The sequence below is a fragment of the Lepidochelys olivacea genome, assembly GCF_965140295.1.
Source record: "Lepidochelys olivacea isolate rLepOli2 genome assembly, chromosome: 8".
Lineage (NCBI taxonomy): Eukaryota > Metazoa > Chordata > Testudines > Cheloniidae > Lepidochelys > Lepidochelys olivacea.
This window is the reverse complement of record NC_140418.1, coordinates 50,570,807-50,592,759: the sequence shown is the minus strand read 5'-3', so window position 1 is coordinate 50,592,759 and position 21,953 is coordinate 50,570,807. Positions and strand designations below refer to the sequence as shown.

The following is a 21,953-nucleotide window of genomic DNA, read 5'->3' as shown; positions in this document are numbered from 1 at the left end:
CATTGGTATATGGGAGCGCAGGCTGAGCAGGCAGCTCTCCCTCGCGCACTCTGTGGGGTTTGACCGCCATCGGCCGCAGGCTGGCACACAGCCCACTCCCCCAGCAGGGCGCTGCGCTGGTACAGGGTCACCTCACCTGCTATGATGGCCGGGTTGCTTTGTCCTCCCTCCGGCTTCACCCAGACCTCGATGGTGAACTCGCCCCTGGGGACCTCGGGCAGGACCTCGGGCCGCACCAGCAGCTGCTCCCGGCTCCCGGAGAAGTAGAGGGCAGAGAGGCCGCCTGGAGGGGGAGAGCTTGGCCCTCCCCAGCCCGAGCCGCTGCGCCGCCGGGAGAGCTGGCGGGGCCTAGCCCTGGGGCGTGCGCGCTGGTGCAAGTCATCGGGCTCTTCCCACGTGTCCTCCACGCTGCTGGGCTCCGCGCTCCTGCGGGACCGGAGCCGCTCCAGGCCCGGGCCTTCCCCGGGACTCCCCGCCGCGGCGTCTTGGCCCGTGGACCCGGTGCTGCTGAGAGACTCTGGGGCGCCTACGCTGCGTGCCCCCTCTCCGCGGAGCTGTGCGCCCGGGCTTTGCGCGCCTCTGCCCGGGTAGAGCGCACGGGGGTGGTGCTGCGGGATGGCCCTGGCTCGCAGGAGCTTGGTCCCTAGCCAGCATGGTTCCCCCTCCAGGGAGCCCTGGTTCTGGTCCCTCTTCAGCGCCAGCGACCGGGGGTGTCTCCAGGCTGGGTCAGAGTCAACAGCGCTGAGCACCCAGGTCGCTAGGAGCAGGGGTGTTGCCAGCAGCATACTCCTGCGCACCCAGGACCTTGAGCCAACTGGGCAGGTGGACGGGGCAAGCAGAGAAATACCCGGGCTTTTAATTAATACACGTGGCGCCGCCTGATCTCCTGCGCAGTGCGCTTCACCCAGCGGGGTCAGGGAAACGTCTCTCCCCGTTGGGATCCAAGCCCAGGTGGCTCTCTGCCCTTGCCCACTGATCTCCTGGAGTCCCTGCTCTGCTCTCTGCCTTTCCCTGGGTCTCTCCTTTCCACTGCCTGCTCAGGACACACCGCTCAGGTTTGGTGTGTTGGACAGCTGCTGCTAGCAAATGAGCGTCTGGTCATGTTCTCACATGGCTCTCCGGCTTGCGCATCCCTTCTCAGGTTCACTTCACAAACTTCCCTTCAGCATCTTTCCGGGCACAGCCTGTCTCTGCTCCTTTCCCCTCGCCTTCCCTTTGCAAGGCGTTCCTTGTTCTCTCTTCCCGCTCCCCTCGGGTGGGTCTTGGGATCACCCTCAGGGTGACCGAGGGGCACCTACAATCACGATCAATAGCCTCCCCCTCTCCACAGAGGAGTTGGAAGCCTGCAATGCAAGCTAGTGCTTAACTTCCATCAACGGGGCTTGTCCTCTGTTTGCAGCTCCTTCCTCGGGTTGGCTTTTGCGGGCTCTTCCCTTCCTGTAGACGGTCCACGTTCTTTTCAGGTGATGCCCAGTCACTGTCTGGCTCTGCGGTCCCTGAGAGATCTGCGCCCTTCTTGGGGTCTTGTAGGCTCCTGCGAAGGAAAAGACACGAGGGCAGCGCATCAGATGCACTTATCTAGAAAGTCTGGCTCTCCCCCTCGCCCTGTTTGTTTGCTTTATTTTAAAATGATGATGATGATTGATGTCCGATGCGCATCACTCCACCTCCTTCCCTCCTCCTTGTCCCCTCCTCCCTTCTGGAAATCATCACCTCCTCACATGGGCACTGGTGGATGCTGCACCTCTTGTTTTCACTCTTGTTCAGTCCAGATAATCAATAAGAATCCACCAATAATCTCTTCCCCCCCCCGCCCCATTCTAGAGTGATCCGGCCAAACTCTTGCTCAGAGACACAAAATTAACACACTTGCAGCACCTCCCCCCGTCTATCTCACTTTGCAGTTCCATTTAAGCAATGCCTTTTTGCGACTGGTTTTCTTCACGCTTGCTCTTGAAAGCCAAAGTGGTCTGTATGCTACTGGGGATGGGTAATTGCGGGGGGAAGGGTGAGTACAATTATCATAATAATTAATTATTATTAATAATGTATCGCTAAGAGCCCAGCCGTACTTATTCTGTGGGAAGCACCGTTCTGAGGTTGCATGAATCTCTCTCTCTTACTGGAAGTGCCTCTGAGACACTGCTAAAGCATCAGCTACAGAAATGCAGAGGACAGCACATGAAATGAACAGGGATCAGACCAGGAGGTCTCACACGGGACAGCGGTAAACGGGCAAAGAGTCTTTCTCCCTGTTTTGCCATGTGGTTATTCTGAGATACCGGCGATTTCTCACACTCCATCCTTGTTGCACAGAGGCACCCACACCTTCGCTACTTCTGCCCAGAGCTACAGGTAGCAAACCCGCGTGACTTCCCTTTGCTGCCAATGTAAACCCCCTTCTTCTCCTTTTCTCTGCTGAAGTCGCACACAGAGAGTTTTTTTGACAGCATGTCCCTTTCTTAGCCTGGGGGGTTTCTTTACCTTTGCTAGACACGAACCCCACCCCCCATCTCCAGTCCGCCCACCCCGAAATAAAACACCTCGTTTCGTGGAATGGGTGTCTCCAGGAGAGGCTTAAAACGCGCGTCCCAGAGCTTAGCAGGCACCATTGTGCAATCCGTACGCGAGCAGGGCTGAGGATAGTCTTCTGGGTCTTCTTGGCTGGTGGTCTGTGAGTGCTCCCATCTCTGGTCCCACTCTCCGGGCTCTCTGGTCCCTCCGGGCTGCTTCCCCTCCCCCCTCCCCCCTTGCTGAGCCTTAGTAGTGGAAACGGGCGCTGCTGGCGAAAGGTGGGACGCGGAAGCGGAAAATGCAACCCATGAGAACTGGGTGGCTGGCTGGGGAAAGTGGATGGGTGGGAGAAGGGCAGAGACAACAAGCGGAGCGAGAGAACCAGGTGCAAGGAAGAATCGCGGGCTCCTCCCCCTTCCCAGAAGGAAGGTTTCATAGCACTCCTTGCACGAGCAAGAATAACATGCTGGCTTGTCCCCCGTTTAAAATGTGAAGTGAGCTTGCATCACCTCCACTGTCCTTGCCTGTTATTGGGGAGCACAAGCTGGGTCATTGCAGTTCAACATCCATTCATAAGGTTTCAACAAGCATCTGCACAGGACTCCAGCTTAGCCCCCCTCCTCCCCCCATTCCATAGCTCACCACTCGCCCGTTCTTGGCAGTCCAAAGGTTTTTTAGTAGTAGTAGTTGTATTAATAATTATTTTTAAAGTTGAACCATGCCTGTGTTTTCCTCCTCTCTTGTAACTTTTGCTGTGACATCACAGATCTGCCCGCCCTCTTTCCCTCTGCTCCTCCTTTCCATCCCACCCCTCACCTATGGGGGGAGAGAAAATCCCTTGTCGAGCGGGGGAGTGCTCAGGTCAGTTCCAAAGTGTGAAATTTACAAAGCCGAGAGAGCCGGGTGCTCCGTTCCCTCCGCACCGATCCGAGCACCAGACCTCTCCCAGTGATCCCATCTGTTTGACATGTGCGGAAAGGTGGGCTGGATTCGAGGGGGGGGGGATACCACAAAATAAATCCATATCAATCAATTAATTATTTAATTCCATAACAAGCCGCGGGTGGGTGCGGGGAATAGCATCGAAAGAGACACACAGGAGCGAGATGTGCATAGAAACCACCCGCCGAGCCAGAGGAAAAGACGCAGTATGTGCCAAAGGAAACCCATTTAAAGTGTGTGGGGGGGGGGGGCGACACAAAAAACTTCAGAAGTCTTTGATTTGTTTATGAAAAACCCGGGTCCCGCCCTCGCACAAGCGCGCGACTCTCAAGGTGGGCACGTTCTGTTTTGAAATCTCAACGAGAAGGGATTTCCTCCGCCCCCCTCCTTCACCCCAAAGCACTATCCGTGTCGATCAGACTGGAGCTGAGTTGCCAACAAAAGCTGGGAGGCCCCTTCCAGGGTACCGGCTTTCAAACCGGCAAAGCTGGAGGGAATGGATTTGAGGACACACAGCAGGAGCTGGCTGCGTTTTTTTAAGAGGTGGGAGGGGTGAAAGGGATGGGGAGGAATATCACTGTTGGGAGAATTCGAGGGATGAAAGGAGAAAGACAGCACATTTCTTCTCTGAGGACTGCTTAAGAAGTGCCTCATCTGGCAGGTAAATGTATAGGGGGAAGAATTAGAGCTCACAGAGAAACAGGGGAGGACACACTCATATACAAAGCAAACAAAGACAGGCAGAATATTGACACAGAAAATTAAAAGGATGGATCAGAATCTGGGAACCAAGAAAGAAATGAAGTCGGAGGAAAAAAAGACAGAAAGAAAAAGGTAGAACAGGATCACCAACAAAATAATTAGATTAGATAAAAGCGAGAACGAGAGAGAGAGAGATTTCCAGTCATCAGGCAAATACAAAATATTGCAAATCTACCTTTGAAAGCTTTCTGTTAGTGCAAGACATATAATGTTACCTGTTGGCTTCTGCTTGTGTCTGCCAAATGGTCTGTCTACAGCATGCACTGGGCCATTGCCAGCAGTTATTGTCTAAAGGGTGTGCCAGTTTGTATCAGTGTGAGCTTAGTTCAGTCCTAGATGTAATGTAGCTCGACAAATGCAAAGCCCACCGGATTGTTTATCTTAGTCTGGTGGTAGTGGTATGATTAATTATTATTATTAATAATCATCATGCCCCCCCAAAACCCTAAACTAGCTAGATTACCACTCCACATGAAGTTCAGAGTCCACAGAAGCGACAGCTGAGAGACCCTTAAAATGGTTTCTGATAGCTGAGGTTCTGATTCAAAACTGGACTCCTTGGGGACAGCCTGTCTGGGACTGATCCAGAGACTGTAGCAATAAAAGTCTCCAAAATATGCACTAAAATGAAGGGTCTATATATAGGATCTGGAGCAGTCCTAGCTGCCTGCTTGATAAAATGACACCCGGAAACAAATATTTCTGCAGCACCATTTACTGGAATCTTATTCCGCGAGTGTTGGGTTGGAAGAAGAGAAATCCTGTGAAGGGTCTCCTTTCCCAGGGAAAGACTGATTTATTCTTCCCACTTCTCGCCTCTGTCATCTATACTGAACAGAGAGTGATTTCTCCATATATTCATCTTATGCCTTAGTATAAAATTGCTTGCACATGTACTGAGGGGGTGCCAGAACGTGGCAGAGTTAATGCAATTGTAGTAGAATAAAAGATCATTTGGTTTTACACAGACATTTACATGATCATTTCAAGATATTGTGAAGTGCCTTACAAAACAGTGAGGCAGCTAGCAAGACCCAACTCCATTACTAGTGCAAACTGGCACCATGCCAACCCACTGACTTCAGTGAGGATGGCTTTGTAGACCAAACAGCTGCCATCGTGTGTTCAGCAGTAGCTCCCACACAGCTACGGACCTACCATTGTTACAGAAGAGGATGTCTCGCAGAGCTGTCAGTATTCTCCTCTGCAGATTTCAAAAGGTACCATGGAGTTTTTAACTTTTAACTCTGTGGCCTCCAGAGATGGGCATAAGGGCTGGTGGCTTAATGTCTCAACCGAAAGAGGTCCCCCCTAGCTGTCCAGTACTTTTAATAACCCCTGTAATGCACATGGATATAAAGCTGAGGCCAAACCCTGGGTGAGTTGGCTGAAGTCAAGCCCTGGGTGAGTCTTGAACCCACAGCATGGAATTGGAGAAATGAAGACAAAACCTCAGCTGACAACAGTAGACACCGAATATTAACTTGTGATACCTCTAGTGCATTCTCCACTGACAATGGGTAAGTTTATGCCAGAGCCACTGCCCCTCACCACTGTGCAGGTAAGATAGAGAAGACAATGCATAGGAGAGGAGTCTCTACTGTGGTTAGAACAGATCCCGGGCGACTCCCACCAGATCCAATCATCTGGAACTAAGGCAGTGGGGGTGGGAGGGGTCAGAATTCAGATTGGGATCAAAATTTTGCAGTTCAAGCTTCTTGCTCGTTGGGAATTGATACTCCTGAATTCTTATCCTGGCTTTGCCCCGACTGTGTAGCCTTGAATGATTCACATAGCTCCTTTGTGTTTCAGTGGTGTAATAATATTGACCCAGGTCCCTGGGCCCTATTCTGCAGGTGCAGGGTATGAGTAACTCCCACCGATGTCAGCAGAACAGGGGATGTTGTGAGTCCTACAATCTGCAGCAGTGCTTTGAGATCCTCAGGTGAAAAAATTCTATGGACAATAAGTGCAAAGTATTGTGAAAACATTCTTAAAAATAAATTCATAAAAGACAAGCGTGGCCAGTTTTCATGGCTCCACTGGCATTTCAATAATTTGAAAATGCATGGAGGTAAGCTGCATATTTCAAATGAAGTTAACAATTACTGAAGTGCCTTTACATGTGACGAATGCATGAGAACGCAGACACCCATATCTGTGCAATGAAGTCTAGCAAACAGATCAGTGCTAGCAATATGGTAGAGAGATCTTGGGCCTGATTCTCCATCATCCTGCTCCTTTTCAGTCATTTATACCAGTGCAAAATAGGTGAAAAAGGCTAGTAAAGCAGAATGGGAGCATCTTGTACAACTGCACAAGGTGCAGGGCAACAGAGAATTAGATCCCTTTTTTTTCTCCATATTGGCTGCATCTCTTGATATCATCGATGTTGTTGTTTCTTCCACTTCAGCAGCAGCAGCACAAAGACGCTGACTGAGAAGACTGGCAAAACAATGCCTTACATCAAGCTGCCCCTTACATTGCACCACATTTCATGTAATAGGCCTGTTCCTTGCATGTGGCTGCTGGATGGCAAAGAATAGATGTTTGCAGGAGTTTCCACAAACACTTGCAGAGTCTGATTGCGTACTTCAGCTGTCTTGCTTTCCAATTGTCCTATACTTGCATTGCATATCCAACAATCAGCTGTGGTGCAAAGCAGAATAACTTTGATTCACGTCATGCTGTATATCACATGTCAGCTGTATGTGCCCACCCAGATTCTGTTACAGTCCTCAGCTACAGATCCTGGGTCCTTCGCTGGGGGAAATGTAACAGATGGCATCTTCTGTGGGTTACATACATCATCTGGATAGGGAAAGCTCATTGTGAGCTTTTGAGGCCCAACAGTTTGAATAACAGGCAAGCCCACACTTCTGTGACAGTCCCCATCTTTGCAGACATGAGGAATTGAACTGGGGACCTCCAGGGCTAAAAGCATGAGTCATTACAAATTGAGCTAAGCAGCTGGCCTCCCTAGCTCAGGTGAGGAGACACTCACATTGTCTATGCACTGGGCACAGCACATAAAGCAAAGCATGACCAGGGACGGGTGACCCTGCAAATGATCATAGGTCCGGCAAGCCACCTGACATTCAGCTCTTGTCCTAAGTGGATTAGAAGCCTGTTCAAATGATTAGGACCCCTGAAGCCAGCTCTCTTGGCCTAGCAAGAAGCAACTTTCTCAGGAGCTTGCTGAGGCTTCCTGCTTCCAGTTAGCCTGTGGATACCATAAGGGCAGCTGCTCACACTGTACGTCAGCATTTCCCTGCTGGCCCTAGCATGAATCCACACATGCAGAATAAAATACTGGATCTTGATAGCAGTGAAAAATAATGAACTAAATCAATGGGGCCAGCTCCGCAGCTGGTGTAATTCAGCATAACCCCACTGATTTCAACAAATTTGCCTTTTACCATTTGCTGTTTCTACAACCATTCCTATCCAGAAAGCCATTTGCTAGAATAATCACAAAAAATAATGCAGGCAGAGTGAATTTCTTTTAGACCTGGAATGAATATTTGCAGAATCTTTGAAACAATAGTTATCCCATATATGGTGATTAAAGATGAGTTTCTCAAAAGCAACCCTTAGATGCTTTTGAAAATCCCATCCTAATATCTTATTTCTCCAGCCAAAAACATAGACTCAGAGAACAGCTTCTCTGGTCATGAGTGAAGCAGAAATCCAAGCAGGTAGATTGCCCGTGAATGATGTTAAGGATTTAGTTGTTTCCAAGATGGAGTAGTATTTTGCACTGGCTGGCATTGTGAATTAAAGATGAATCCACAACATTGCTCCAAATATGTACGTGTAGCCATGATGTCTTATGTCCTACTATTCAGCCAGTTGAGTAACACCTGTTTATAGTTTGGCACTGACCAACAAAATAGAAATGTGAAAGGTTCAGGCTCAGTTCGTATTTAATCCCAACCAGCTCCCTTATCTCTGTGAAAACCCATAAAATAGATTTATCCCGAGACATCCTACCTTACCAACAACTCAGAAACGAGCATCTATCCTTCACTGAACAATAACTGGTCCCTCTCTCTCTCTCTCGTGGCTTACAAAAGTGGAGTTCAAAGACGCACAATAGATGTCCGAAACTCAGCAACTGCTCTGTTGTCTCAGGAAGTGCGGCAACTATACAGAATAGACACAAGGAGCCAAATTTGAACCTGGTATAAGCAGATACAATTCAGTCGACTTCCAGCTCGGGTTTTTCACCCAGCTACACTATTTGGCTAATCTAGGTCTCATCTCCAGAGCAGATCTCAGCTGTGTAAATGACACAAACAAACATTGGAAATAATGGAGATGGAGGTTGCATCTCAAGAAGGGAGAGCATCATATCATTCACATAGCATATCATACCGAGGTAAAAAAATAGCAACTGATGAGTCAGGAGTTAGGAGCAGGGTCATCCTCACGCAGAGTGTCTGACCAAGAGACATACTATAGGTGGGGCTGGGAGCACCGCCTCCTACTGAGGGTGCCTAAGATTTCCCATTCTAAGGCCATTTTGCTTATAACTTTGCTAAACTTTAATGGATGGGGCTGAAATTTTCCATGCCAGGTGTCTGCCTCAGGTGGAATACTTTTGGAAAATTCCAGCCAAAACAGCTCAGCTACTTCAGAGAATGAGGCTAGGGAAGGACACACAGTTTTGCCCATGTTAAAATAATTCTAGCAGCCTTTTCTTTAGAAAGCTCTAGCACTCCGATGCTTTGGAGTGGGGCCTTTAAATTTAGCAGGGGTGGCCTTTGTGTAAGAGAAGTGCCTTTGGCTGTCCATCTGAAAAAACACCCCTAATGCAACTTGTTAAAGTTTGTATTTAGCATCTAGATACCAAGGGGAATATGACTGATAGGGTTCCTGGAGAGGGCTGAAGGTATGTTTCCCAGACGATGAAGGAATGCAGTAGAGTTTCTCTAAGAGGCTGGCTGGCTGAGTTGATTTTACTGTATTATTAATGGTGTGTTTGGGTACCTAGAGCCTTTGATAGGTGTTTTGTTACTTATATTTAAATCTAAATGCATAAATGTTAGTATTTGGTGTGTTTATTAGGATTGGGGCCAATCAAGAATGGGGCATCTTTGAGCTCGGTGCTCTACAAACATATCATCAGAGACAATTCCTGGTCCAATGAGATTTATCATCTAAATTAGAGACCTTCCCCTTGTGTTTTCAGCTGGGGACTGTTCCTGTGTGAGACAGATGAGACAACCACTAGGAACCCCAATTCAGTGGTCTCCTCATGGAAACCAATCTCTACCATCTCCAAAGTAAAGTATATTTTAGCAATAGGTTGGAACCTGTTAGCAGGAGGAAAAATCCTTGACTCTAACAGCCCTGAATACTCCATGTCCAGCCCTCATGCCTACAGTGGTTTGAACCAAAAGCAAGGAGCTGAGCACCTCTAAACGTTTGGGAAGTTAGTTGTCTGGATCCAAACACGGTGCCCAGGGCTGCCTCCAATCTTTTTGCTGCGGAACCATCAGCACCTGTTCATTTCTTTGGATGACACAGGACAGGAAAATCAGTTTGGGTTTAATTGTTTTGTTCTCCTCTCCCTCTGCTTTGTTCTGATCCATTACACTGAATTTTGAGGCCTTATCTCATTTCCCTGGCTTTCCATGGGGAAAAAAAAAGTTTCCAGGGCATGTATGAAGTAATGTTGGTCGGTTCTGTAGCCAGTTTCTTATTAGTGCATCAATTGCTTGGAGCTACTCCAGCATTGCTGGTAATATTTCTCCTGGCATTCGGGAAGGGATTAGAGGAGAAAAGCTCTGAAGAAATATGGCACAGCTGGCAAAAAACAAAAACAAAAAAACCAACCCTGGCCCATGGAGAAAGGATGGAGTAGTTATGCATTGCAGTTACTATACAGCTTGTATGGAATGTGACCACTGTGCCTGGCGTTATGAAATCTTCTAGTAGTGGATTAACATCCAACTTGATTTCACTCCACACTGAAAACATTTGGGCCTTGCCTTGACCACACAGTTAGCTCCGTTCTTAACTCCAGTTTTGTATCTTGATTAAATCGAAGGTGATGTTTCACTGCACCAAAGAGGGGTGTTTATACACAGGTAGCTATCGTGCTGGAAAATCCTAGTGGAGACAAAGCAAGGGAAGTTTTTAATTTGTTGTAATGAGTTGAGGTCAACCTGACACCTACTCACCTGGGGTTGACCTAGAGTAGCTACATTGAAGTGAAAACTACAGTGCCTTGGTCTCCACTGGGACTGTCCATCAGATAGTTCTTGAGTTAGCTATCTTGATGCAAAACCAGAATTTATTTTGCATGTAGACAAAGCCTAACATGAGAGATTGTGTTTACATTCTCTCCGGGTCGACACCATCTTAGCTATTCTGCATGCAGCAAAATCTCTTTTCGCCTACGGTCACTTTCTCAGTTCAGGGCTTGTTTTCACTGCAGTGTTATCTCAAGCTATCTCAAGTTTTGCCTCCAACCCCACTCCAATCTACTCACAAAAATCACTGGTTTGAGTTACGATCAAGCTAGCTGGCCCATTGGGGTGGAAAATAGGGGAGGGGGAGGAGTTTGGAGCTCCAGTGCTGCCGAAGCTTGAACTAGGTAAGCTAGTGGGGATGCAGCAACCCAAGGTATGCCTCATCAACTGCTAATCAAATCACTCTGCGTAGCTTGAGCGTAGCATCACAGCATGGTCACTCAAACTCGCTAGAGTGGAGTCATTCAAATCTAGTAACTTGCGCTAACTGTTGCACTGAAGACAATTGTCTCCTGATCATATAAAAACAACTATATTCTTAGACTGTTGAGGCTGCAAAGTGCATCTGTCTTTATAGTCTAGAAATTCCAAAGTTGAAGGTGTGCATGCAGCCTTAGCTCTGCCCCTTGTGGGTGTGCCAGCCGATGCGTTCTTGAATGACATGATCACACGGTATCTTTGTCTGCATGACTGTCATTTCATGCAGTGTGAAGGTTGGACAGTGCTCTGTGGAAGTGGCAGCTTTTTTATATTGACTTTTCCGCTTCATTGTTTGCTGTGTGGCATACTGCAGGAGTCCTGCAGACCCCAGTCCTGTTTGTTACATAACCTTGCTTCGTTTGGCATCTCAGCTGCACGCTGAATGGGGTCTGAGTGATGGGGAGGGGGAAATGTGATCATGTAGTTAAGGCTGTATAGTAATGGACATATACAAAGGGGCAGAGATAAGGTTATGCACACAACCTTCACTTTGGCTTTTCCAGGCTTCTGAGAGCTTCACTTTGCAACCTCAGTGTTCTCTTTATGTCTTTTCTCCATGGAGTTTCCTAGATTTTTTTCCCCCTCAAAGAAAAATTCAGCAGTAGAATGCTCTGTCCTGCACAAAACCTGAACATAATGAGTTAAAGGGGAATAAGCCAACCCTTCTTCAGAACTGAATGTCTTTCCTTATACATCTTTATATATTGGAGAGGATGAGGCAGTGCTCCCATCTTCATGCATGGTGTGGAGGAAGGCAGCCTCCCTCAGACCCTACTTCTGCATCATCACAGATCATATTCCACCAGCTCTTACACATTAACTAAAATCCGTTGGACTTCCTGCAATGTGCATGTGCACTCTCCCAAGTAAACGGGTCTCAGGCTGAAACCCTCAAAAGGTATTCAACACGCAGTGTACTTACTTTGTTGTTCGTGTAGTTTATACCACATACTGTCTTGTCATTATTTAACTATGTAAAGATTATGTGATATATTTCCTATAAAATATACTGTCCCTAATCGTAGTCTGATATCTTGCTATACCCTTTGAACTAAGGACAATAGCTGCACATTTGTGTCCAGTCTGAATTCTTGTGCCTTCCCAAAGGGAATCTCTTAAAGCAGATGCACCCTTGGCCATCATGCCACAGGAAGCATGTATAAATGACATCTGGAGCCAAATCACAATCTCCTATCTAAATGCCAACAAACTTTGAGGGCAGATGGTTTGAATACAAACTGGATGTTGCTGTGAATTATGCAGCTGGACTCTATTGCCACAATGGGCCAATTAAAAGCCCCTTATGCAAACCACCTCAAACTTTGGAGGGTCCAAAATCCAGATGCAAATTGCTCAGGCCCCTCTCTAAAGGGAACCAACCTCTCAAAGTCTGTCATACTAGCAGCACGATCCAGCAGTGGGAACGAGGGAGATGGTGGAACCTAGAAGTTGCTTTGTGCTGCATGCCCACCTAACGACTCTTTAAAGGAACAGTAGACAGCAAGAGGAGTTCTCAGATGAGGAAGCAACCCAGCAACGGAGGAGAAAAAGGAGACCAATTACACAAAACCTGCCTGGCCAGATCAAGCTAAGACATTCCCCATTTGTAATATCTTTAATGTCTGGAAGAATGAGAAGTTGATATAAGAAAAGGGATATTTGAGTTGAATGGGGTTTTTTTGGTCATATCACCTGGACTTGGTGTGGAACTTTGGCAATTGAGATTAGAAGGAGAAACAAGACCTGAGACAGGTGAAGAGCCAGGAGGACACTAGCACCACCATTGCTCAAGGCTGCAAAAACGTACCTGACGTTCTGAACCAAACCAGCATGCTTGGCTTTTCACAGAGTTCCCACAGCACAGCAGCATCTTCATGGTCAAATCTGTCATCTAGGTCCCATTATAAACAGAATGGTGGGATGTGAAAGATAATGGTGTTGATCCAATAGTTCCATTTAAGCCATCTATGCACTGCCGATGTCAGCATGAACAAATCTAACATATCTAATAACCAGCCATGGTTTCCACACAGCTTTTATTTGGTAATGCAGGGAACAGATGCTTGGAGCAGGGGACCAAAGGGCAGAACTACAGGGGTCTTTGCTCAACTCCTTCTCCAACCTGGGGCATGCTACTTTAATCACTTTGGGCTTCAGCTTCTCCCATCTTTAATGCAGGGAAAACAATGTCTTCCTTACAATGGTGTTCTGAATGTTCAGTTAATATTGGTAGAGAGTTTTAAGCTCCCTGGAGGAAGCAAGCTCTAGACTTGTAAAGTATGATTGCAGCAGCCATGTTAGCTATGTGTCCCTGCGGGTTATTTGCTATTTACACTTAGTCTTCTATTCCATTCCAGCTCTTACACTGCCCTCATCTCCAGTATCTCAGCACCTTCCACACTACAGCATTAAGCAAGGTGATGAACACCTGTCCATGCGATGGATTCTCTCATCCTCCCTCCAGGGGAGAACTGTGTGTGCAGTGGAGGGTTTTGTTTTGGGGGGATTTTTTTTAACTGTACAGGTAGGAACAAAAGTATCTGGCATGTTACTTTGTTCCCAGCACAGAAAGCAGAGCCCAGATTCACCAGCATGCTGTCACTGCTTTGTGCTGCTCTGGGAGTGCAAAAGAAGCCCCCAAAGCATTTTAAGGTGAAAGCCTGTTGAGAGCTGCTTTGCATTGCAGAAGTGGTGCGGAGCAACAGGAGTGGATCGCTGTGCCTAGCTCCAGATCTGTTTGTTCCTCTAGTATAGCTCCCTGCCACTGCAGGATTACTCCCTTTCTTATCTGTACTGCAGCACAGCCTCGAGGCCCCAAACCAGATCAGGCCCCATTGTGCTAGATGCTGTACAAACACATACCAAGAGACAGTCCCTGCCCCAGGGAGCGTCCAGTCTAAACAGACAAAGGATGAGAGAAAGGGAGCATTATTAGCCCCATTTTACAGATGAGGAACAGAGGCCCAGAGAGTCTCAATTACTTGCCCAAGGTCACACAGAGCACCTGGGGCAGAGCCAGGAACTGCATCCAGATCTCCTGAGTTCCAGTCCAGTGCCTGACCTACAAGCCCCTCCTTCCAAACATTGCTGTGTACTTGAGTGTTTTGTTTAGTCTACTGTCCAATATGCCAAGTGACTAGGGTTTCCTCCACTTCCCTTGAGAGACAGCTTCGCAGACTAATAGAGCTCACTGCCAGGATTCAGCCAAAAGCTTCCCATACTTAACGGCACCCTATTACCCCAGCTTTGTCCTTTGTACCACCCCACTTAGTTTAGTTCCTTCTTTGGCGTTTATACCCGTCAAATATTTGCAGACTGTTATCATGTCCCTCATCTTAGCCAAGTGATACATATTTAGCCCTTTTAATCTTTGTTCCCTCCAACCCCCCTTGTCATTTTGGTTGCTGTTGTCTGAATTATAATTTCTCAGCTGCAATAACCGATCGCTATAGTTACACAAAGTGATCTGCGTATTTACTGACTGACTTTATACACAGGGCTGGCCATGCCATTCAATGTTCAGCAGCTAGCCTACAAGCCATAACTGCTGGCCTTTAAATGTATCCCCCCCACATGAAATAAAGGCTTACCACGTTGCTTCCCTCTGAAAGCTCCTGCATTGCATGCCAGTGCTGTAGTCACTACCCCTCCTGCTCCTGTCAAACGCATGCCTTCCTAGGCCTGGGGCCGCTAGCTGTCACCTGGCTCAGGGAGAACTCACAAGACTCTCCCACTCTCAGATGGGGCCCTGGCCTGCTGTCCCCTGGCACTAACCATGGTTGCCTCCACTGGTCTGATTTAGAACCTAAGAGCTGTGATACTGGACCAGACCAATGGTCCATCTGATACAGTATCCTGTCTCTGACAGTGGCCCATACCAGAGCTTCAGGGAGGTGCACAGAAGAGGGCAATTATTGAGAGATACAGCCCTGTTTTCCCCTTCCAGCTTCTGGCAGTCAGAGATTTATACTTGCCCCAAGCATGGGGTTGCGTCCCTGACCATCTTGGCTAAGAGCTATAGATGGACCTATCCTCCATGAACTTATCTAGTTCTTTTATGAACTCAGTTATACTTTTGGCCTTTGCAATGTTCCATAGCAATGAATGGCACAGGTTGACTGTGTGTTGTGTGAAGAAATATTTCCTTATATTTGTTTTAAGCCTGCTGCCTATTAATTTCCTTGGGTGACCCCTGGTTATTGTATTGTGTGAAGGGGTAAATAACACTCCTCTATTCACTTTCTACCACACCATTCATGATTTTGTGGACCTCTTTCACATCCCTCCTTAGTCATCTCTATTCTAAGCTGAACAGCTCTGCTCTTTTTAGTGTCCTCATTCAGAAGCCATTCCACATCCTTCATCATCTTTGTTGTCCTTCTCGGAGCCTTTTTGAGTTCCCCTGCAGCCTCATCTCCCTCAGGAGCAATATAACAGCAGACAGTGACCAAACAGTCAGCTCAAAGCAAAGCATCATTCACGTAGCATGAAAACTTCTCAGAGACAACATAGCCTAAAACCAGTCAACCAGCCTGTCTCTCTGTCTGACCAGGTGGATCACTATCTTCCACTTAGGGACCCTGGGAAGACTAAGGCCAGATCCTCAATGGTATTTAGGCTCTTAAAATCAATGGGATTTAGGAGCCTTAATACCTGAGGATCTGGGCCTAACTCCCTATAGACTCTTCTGCTGCAGCCCTCTCTGTGTCAGCTGGTCTCCCTGTTCCTGACAACATCCCGCACAGCCCCTGGTGACTCAACCCCCGCTTGGCAGGAATTAAGTCTCTGTTTAACTGTTTATAGCCCTTTTGATCTCTAGCTTCCCAGCCTGGCCAGACAGCTGTGTCACTCAGCCTAAAGTTGTGAAGGATGCCGGTCTTATAACTACCCTGGATGTTTGCTAGGAGGTTGCTTGTCTGGGACCAGCATGTTGCCTTCTTGTTTATTCTTCCCACAGCCCCTTAGTATCTAGATCAATGCATTCATACAGGAATGTCTTATAACCCCAGTATGCAATCACATCCCCTCATTGACCTGATCGCGTACAACTTTCATAACATGAGGTGTAGGCTTTATCGCACCCACATTAGCACATGTTAAAGTCAGCACTGCTTTGGCTGCTCTAGTCCTGTAGAACATGTGAGTTAACATCTAACATCCCACCTAGGCTGGATAAGGCCTTACGGTACATCCTCACTTGGGTGAAAAGATGTTTAGACGTGTTAGCTAACACGCTTATTGTGACAGCAGTTAGCTGGTAGGGGTTGGTCCTAGTGGAGAGTCTGGGGTGGACCGTTACCAGCTAGCATCTCTGGCCTGTCTACGTTAGGGTTTCATAAACATGTTAAAAAACACTGTGTATCCTAGTGCAGGCAAACCCTCAGATTCAGATCTGAAGTAATGCTGGGCACCTGCAACTCCCGCTGAAGTCAGTGGAAGTCATTGGGTGCTCAGCACCTCACCGGATCAGGTCCCAAAAAACCAGCATGGGGGTGGGGAAAAGAGAGCAGAAAACCAGAGGAAATGGAAACCCCCTGTGGTCTTTAAATCTGTAGCAGAAAGGGGCTGGGAAAGGTTCTAGTGTAGCAGATGGAGCAGACAGGGAGTAGCTCCTTCTTCAGTGCTACAATAACGTGATTTTTTCTGTGAACTTTTGTCACTCCCTCAAGACATGGGGAGAGCAGGGGACAGCTTTCTCTGGGGGACTAGGACAGATCATATCGCTATCTGGAAACACCCCCCAGGAAACCTGTGGAGGATTGTGCTAAGGCAAAAGCTCAGACATTCTGGTCCCCCTGTGGTTTATTTACACTGGTCCTTGAGGTTCCCTTGGCACCTGCTGGGCACCCAGTGTAAAATGACAAGGAAAAGTTTATACAGGCCCAGGAGCAGAGCTAGTCAGGCAGTCTCTGGCAGCAAAGATGCTGCAGGTTCCCCATCTCATCCCACCTGGGGCCCGGGGCCAGGGTGTGGAAATGAGATGGGTACCTTCTCAGGGCCAGATTTTCAAAAGAGACCACCAGCAGCTCCTAGCGCTCTAATGTGGAGGAGGGGTCAGATTCTCCACCGTCTTCAACAGGAGCTGAGCGCTTCTGAAATTTGGACCCCACTTGTGGCTGCGGAAATGATGGCCTCAGTGATTACACTGCATTCTGCGAGGCATGGTGATGCCACAGAACTACCCTGGCTTGGCTATCGCAGAAGTCAGCCCAGCCACCAGCTATTCATTGATCCAGATGCTCTTTCCCAGCAGTGGCCGTGCAGCCCAGGGAATATCCTGGAAGTTGCCAGGAAACGTCTAGGCCTCAGCTGTCCCTGCTCGGCTATTAGCATGATTTTAAACAACCCACTGAGAGCTGCTGCGGAGCGAGGATACTGATGCAAAGAGGCTAGAAAGCATTTTGTATTAGCTCATTGGCTTCATCAATAACCACAGTCTGCCCATCTGTGAGGATTGATTGCGCTCCCCGGCTTGCCAGACAATACTGCAGCCAAGGAGACAGTGCTCCTTTGACATCTGGTAGGGTGAGGTAGTGGTTCATGGAGCCACCGGGGATCTGCTCTGGTGGGCTCTGTCCTGTCCTCCCTTGTGCTCTTGAATGCTTTTCCCTCCAAGGGCTGGGAAGGCTCTGTAGAGAATCCAGGCTTTGCAGGCAGAGAAGATGGCTTTGTCTATCTAAACAGTTCCTTGTGGGTGGTGCGTGGGACCCTAACCCAAAGCTCAGTCTCAAACATGGGTCTGGGGATTTTTGGCCACTCTCATTCTGAAGCAATAAGAGCCATAGAGTTCAGGTCCAAACTCTCCCAATGTTCAAGCCCCATGCTAGAGACCACCATTTACCATCTCTTCCCCTCCTGAGCAGCTGCTGTCCTGGACTCTGCAGCCCACCGAGCTAGTCGGGGCTAGCAGATGTTTGCTGCTCCCTGGTGTTCCGTAGGTTGGCTGGGTGGATGGGGGGAGAGCATACGTGGTGGTGATGGTAGGACAGTGTATAACACCACCCCGTGGAGCCCAGTTATGTTAGGCCAGGTCCATCACTGGTGAAAAGTGTCCTGCAGTCAGTGGTGCTGCACTGTGTTACAGCAGCTCAGGATCTGGCCCCCAGTTTCCGTGTATGTTTAGATTCTGTGGAGGGATGGCCCAAGACCACCCCTGACCATGCTCTTTTGGGTGGAAGCGTAGAATACTGCCAACCTGCTGGTCTGCATTTTGACTCCTGGACCCTACACACAGCTCTGCCAGTGCACCTCGGTCATGACAGGCCCCATGTCCTGGTACTCCAGCCCTGACCCAGCTGGATTTGAAACAATGCACTAAATGCAAAGAAAGCTGCATTCCATTGCCAATACGCTGGGCACGCCATCCATCTGCCATGTGCTCCTGACAGAACAGCAATGATCCAAAGTGAGTGCCCAGACATGTCAGCCTCATGGCCATCCTACCGAGTTCATTGCTTGGGAACTGTGGGGGAAAATGGCCTGAATCTTGCGGAAAACGAGGTTCATGGCATTCCTCCTCTCTCTCCAAACAAGGTGGCGAGGTGCCCGTATTTCCTTCAAACAGTGGCAAGGGATCAAACCTATAAGAGCTATCCAGGAGAGAGCCATGATTCTCAGCTCTGCCTTTCAGGAACCTTGCAAGAGTCTACACATCTTCTAGCCTCTGAGGTCTACCAAAGCCACAGCTGACAGTGGAACTGAGACAGTTTGGGTAAGCAGCTTCTCACACCCCAAGGCAGGGTCTCCTAACCCCCCTAGCCCTTAAAGGTGCATACTGAAATAAGGAGGGGGAAAATTACTCCCCGCAGAGAGTTTTGCAAAAGAGCCTGATGGCCAATATGATCCTCTGGTCAGTAATACACCAGTGATATCCCTTCTCAGGAAGAAACATGGGTATTACCATTAAAGAGTCTATCACTTGTAAGGAGGGGGCAGTAGTCATGCTTGTTCCTGTTGTGTTGGCCACCAGAATTCGACGGTTACTCTGCTGGTCAGGAAGGGCTATTTCCCTATCAGGGATGAAACCACGCCAATGGGAATAAAGGGATCGGTAGGCCACATTCACTCCTAATGTAATTGCACAACACAAGGCTGGCACCTGATTTCACTACTCTGCGTTTATATTAAGGTAATTCCAGTGATTACCAGCAGGCTCTAGGAACAGAAGGTAGGTAAGGCACTGGCCTGCGGTTCAGAAGGCCTGGTTTCAATTCTTGTAACCTGGGGCAGATTTTTGAAAAACTACCCCACATCTCTCTGCCTCGATTACCCATATGAAAAATGAGGACAGTAATTCTTCCTCTTTTTTGCATAGTGTTTGCCTTGTCTATTCGGATTGTAAATCCCTTGGGGGCGCCTGGCACAATGTGGCCCTGATCTCAGCTAGGGCCTCTAGGTGCTACAGCAATACACATAATCAATTAAAATAATAATAGATACGAGATTTATACCAGTGTGAGATAAGATTCAGGATGGATGGTTTCATTGCCGCTACTCTAGAAGGGGCTGCAGGATTGGAGACTTGAATATGTAAGCCCTTCAAGGCAGGGATCTTATTCCTTCTCTGGGATGTTTAAGTGATTTGCAAGTATTATACACACCTAACAGTGCTTCTGAAAAAAGATCATAAAATAGATAAAATAAATAGATTGAGTTGAACTAGAAGAAGGTTAGGTAGGTGACTTGAGCATAGTTGCCAAGTATCTATGAGGAGAACAAATATCTAGCACAGAAAGGTATAACGTGAGCCAATGGCTGGTTGAAGCTAGACAAATTCAGACTGGAAACAAGGCATAAATGTTTTAACAGTGGTAATTAACCATTGGAACAATTTACCAAGTGTCCCGGTGGATTCGCCATCACTGACCATTTTAAAATCAAGATGGGATTTATTTTCTAAAAAATCTGCTCCAGGAACCATTTTAAGGAAGTTCTATGGCCTGTGCTATACAGGGGGTCAGACTAGATGATCACAGTAGGGCCTTCTGGCCTTGGAATTTATGAAAATTGTAACCCAAACTCACACAATGTGGCTCTTTGGCCCCCCCTAGTGGCTAAACCAGCTCGGAAGTTTCCTGGCTCTGCTGCTACACACAAGCCAGCAGACCCCATCATGTAGGCCAACATTCAGGCATCATAGTTTTAGACTCAGTGGTCTCCAGTTCAGTCCCCGCAGTGGAAGGATGTCATCACAAAATAATTGTCCCCCTAAATGCGCTCAGCAGGAGAAGTGCTCTCACTGATGTGACTGTTTTCTTTTTAATTTGAAAACAGGAATATATTTCTGCCCCCCCCCCACTTGAAACGTACATACATGCACTGATACAGCTGATGCGATGACCTTTCAAAAGCTTTGCAGCAGGAAGTCAGTCACTGCCTGCAAGCCTGCGCTTTCAGTGTAATTAAAGTCCTCTGTTCGGAATTCTTTGCTAATTAATATTCATGCTCTGCTCCCCCATCTGCCATTCCCGCATTGCTGTGTCTTTATGAGATTGTTCATAGGGTAATTAAGCCAGACAAAAGAAAGGGGGGAGCTGACTGAGGGAAAACAACTGTATCAGCTTTTGATATCAGAGTGAAATTTCAAGCAAAATCCAGACTGGTTTGGAGTGGGGAGGGCTGAGTAATGGATGTTTTTATTTTATTGCTAAGTGAAATTAACAGACTGGTGATGGCTATAGACAGATCTGGGAATGCCTAAGAGACAGACTTTTCCCATCAGTTCCAGTAATCTTTCAGAGCTTTCTTTAGCTGTTAGGAAAGAGAGTCTATGGAACCAGACTGAAAAAGATGAACCAGAAGGGAGTGAGAATAAAGCCAGGAGATGTTGCCAATTGTTTATTTTCCCTGTGTGCCTTCTAAATCCTTGCCACATTTAACTGGAATTGGAATTAATTAAATGATGTCTATTCCAGAACACAAAGCTATGCTCATCTGGGGTGTAACTGGAGCAAGAGACCCCAAAATTCAGAGCCATGCCTACATGGAAGGGCATCAGGATAGTGAAGGCTGTCATTGGGCATAGAGTGAGTAGACGGGTAGCTAGAGAACCATGGGGCTGATTCAAAACCTGCTGGAATCTTTCCATTGAGTTCAGTGGGCACTGGATCAAGCCGCACATCTCAGGAAAGCATCGTGACTGACACAAGTTCTATTGCAGGAAAGGCTCATTTTCTAGGATCCCCATCCCTAAATCATGGGCTACAGGAGTAGGCAGGTTGCCCAACAAGCTGACTACTCTCTCCGGGGGGAAGGATAGCAAGATGTGGAGGCTGCAGAGAAGGAGGTGGGTGGTGACCTTGGGAAGGGAAAGAGACAAGGGAACTCTGGGAAAGGACAGAAGTGAGATACTCACTTCTTTCCCTTGCGTGCTGGGAGGTTACCAGAGCTACTCCACACCTAGCTTGCCAACAGACCTAAGGCTTGCTACTGGGACAGGGTGCCCTGAAATTCAAAGGCACACACTCCTTGTGAGCCATCCGGATAAGACACCAGGGCCCCACTTTGGCAAAGCACTAGGGCATGCACTGAAGTCCCATTGATTTCAATGGGATTCAGCCAAGTGTTTGAAGTCAAGATCATTCTTAAGCACTTCGCTAAGCTGGGGTCCAGGAAACTCGAAGTCATACTGACCTGTTGAATTATCACAATTCTGCAAAATTCACCGCCACACTTAACTAGTTCATCATCAGGAGAGGACACCCTGAGGCTCAAATCCAAGCAACTCTGGCGTGCCATGCAGAGAAGACAACTTGCCTCAGCTCCAAGTTACCTTTTCCTGAAGTATTGGTGGGATACACCCAAAAGTAAAAGCCCCAAGTACCTGGTTTTCATAGATACGAGGCTCTCTGCATCACCAAGACCCGATCATCAGAATTAGCTGAAAAATTTCACACTTCAACATTTTGCACACAAAAGAGGGACAAATATTTTCAAACTTTTTTTCTGCAAAAAACGTGCCCACATTTTGACCAACTGATCACCTCTGAGCACACA

The 21,953-nt window shown here is 47.7% G+C and overlaps 1 protein-coding gene across 1 annotated transcript in view; it reads right to left on the bottom strand.

Moving 5' to 3' along the window:
- Positions 1 to 785, bottom strand: part of PAPPA2 (pappalysin 2) — a gene marked incomplete at its 5' end in the record, with an annotated part of 171,404 nt that extends 170,619 nt beyond the window's left edge. Inside the window, one exon of the mRNA XM_084637992.1 lies at positions 137 to 785. Within this exon, the coding sequence (XP_084494118.1) occupies positions 137 to 785 (649 nt within the window). The remainder of the gene's footprint in view (positions 1 to 136) is intronic.
- Between the last annotated feature and the right edge of the window lie 21,168 nt (positions 786 to 21,953).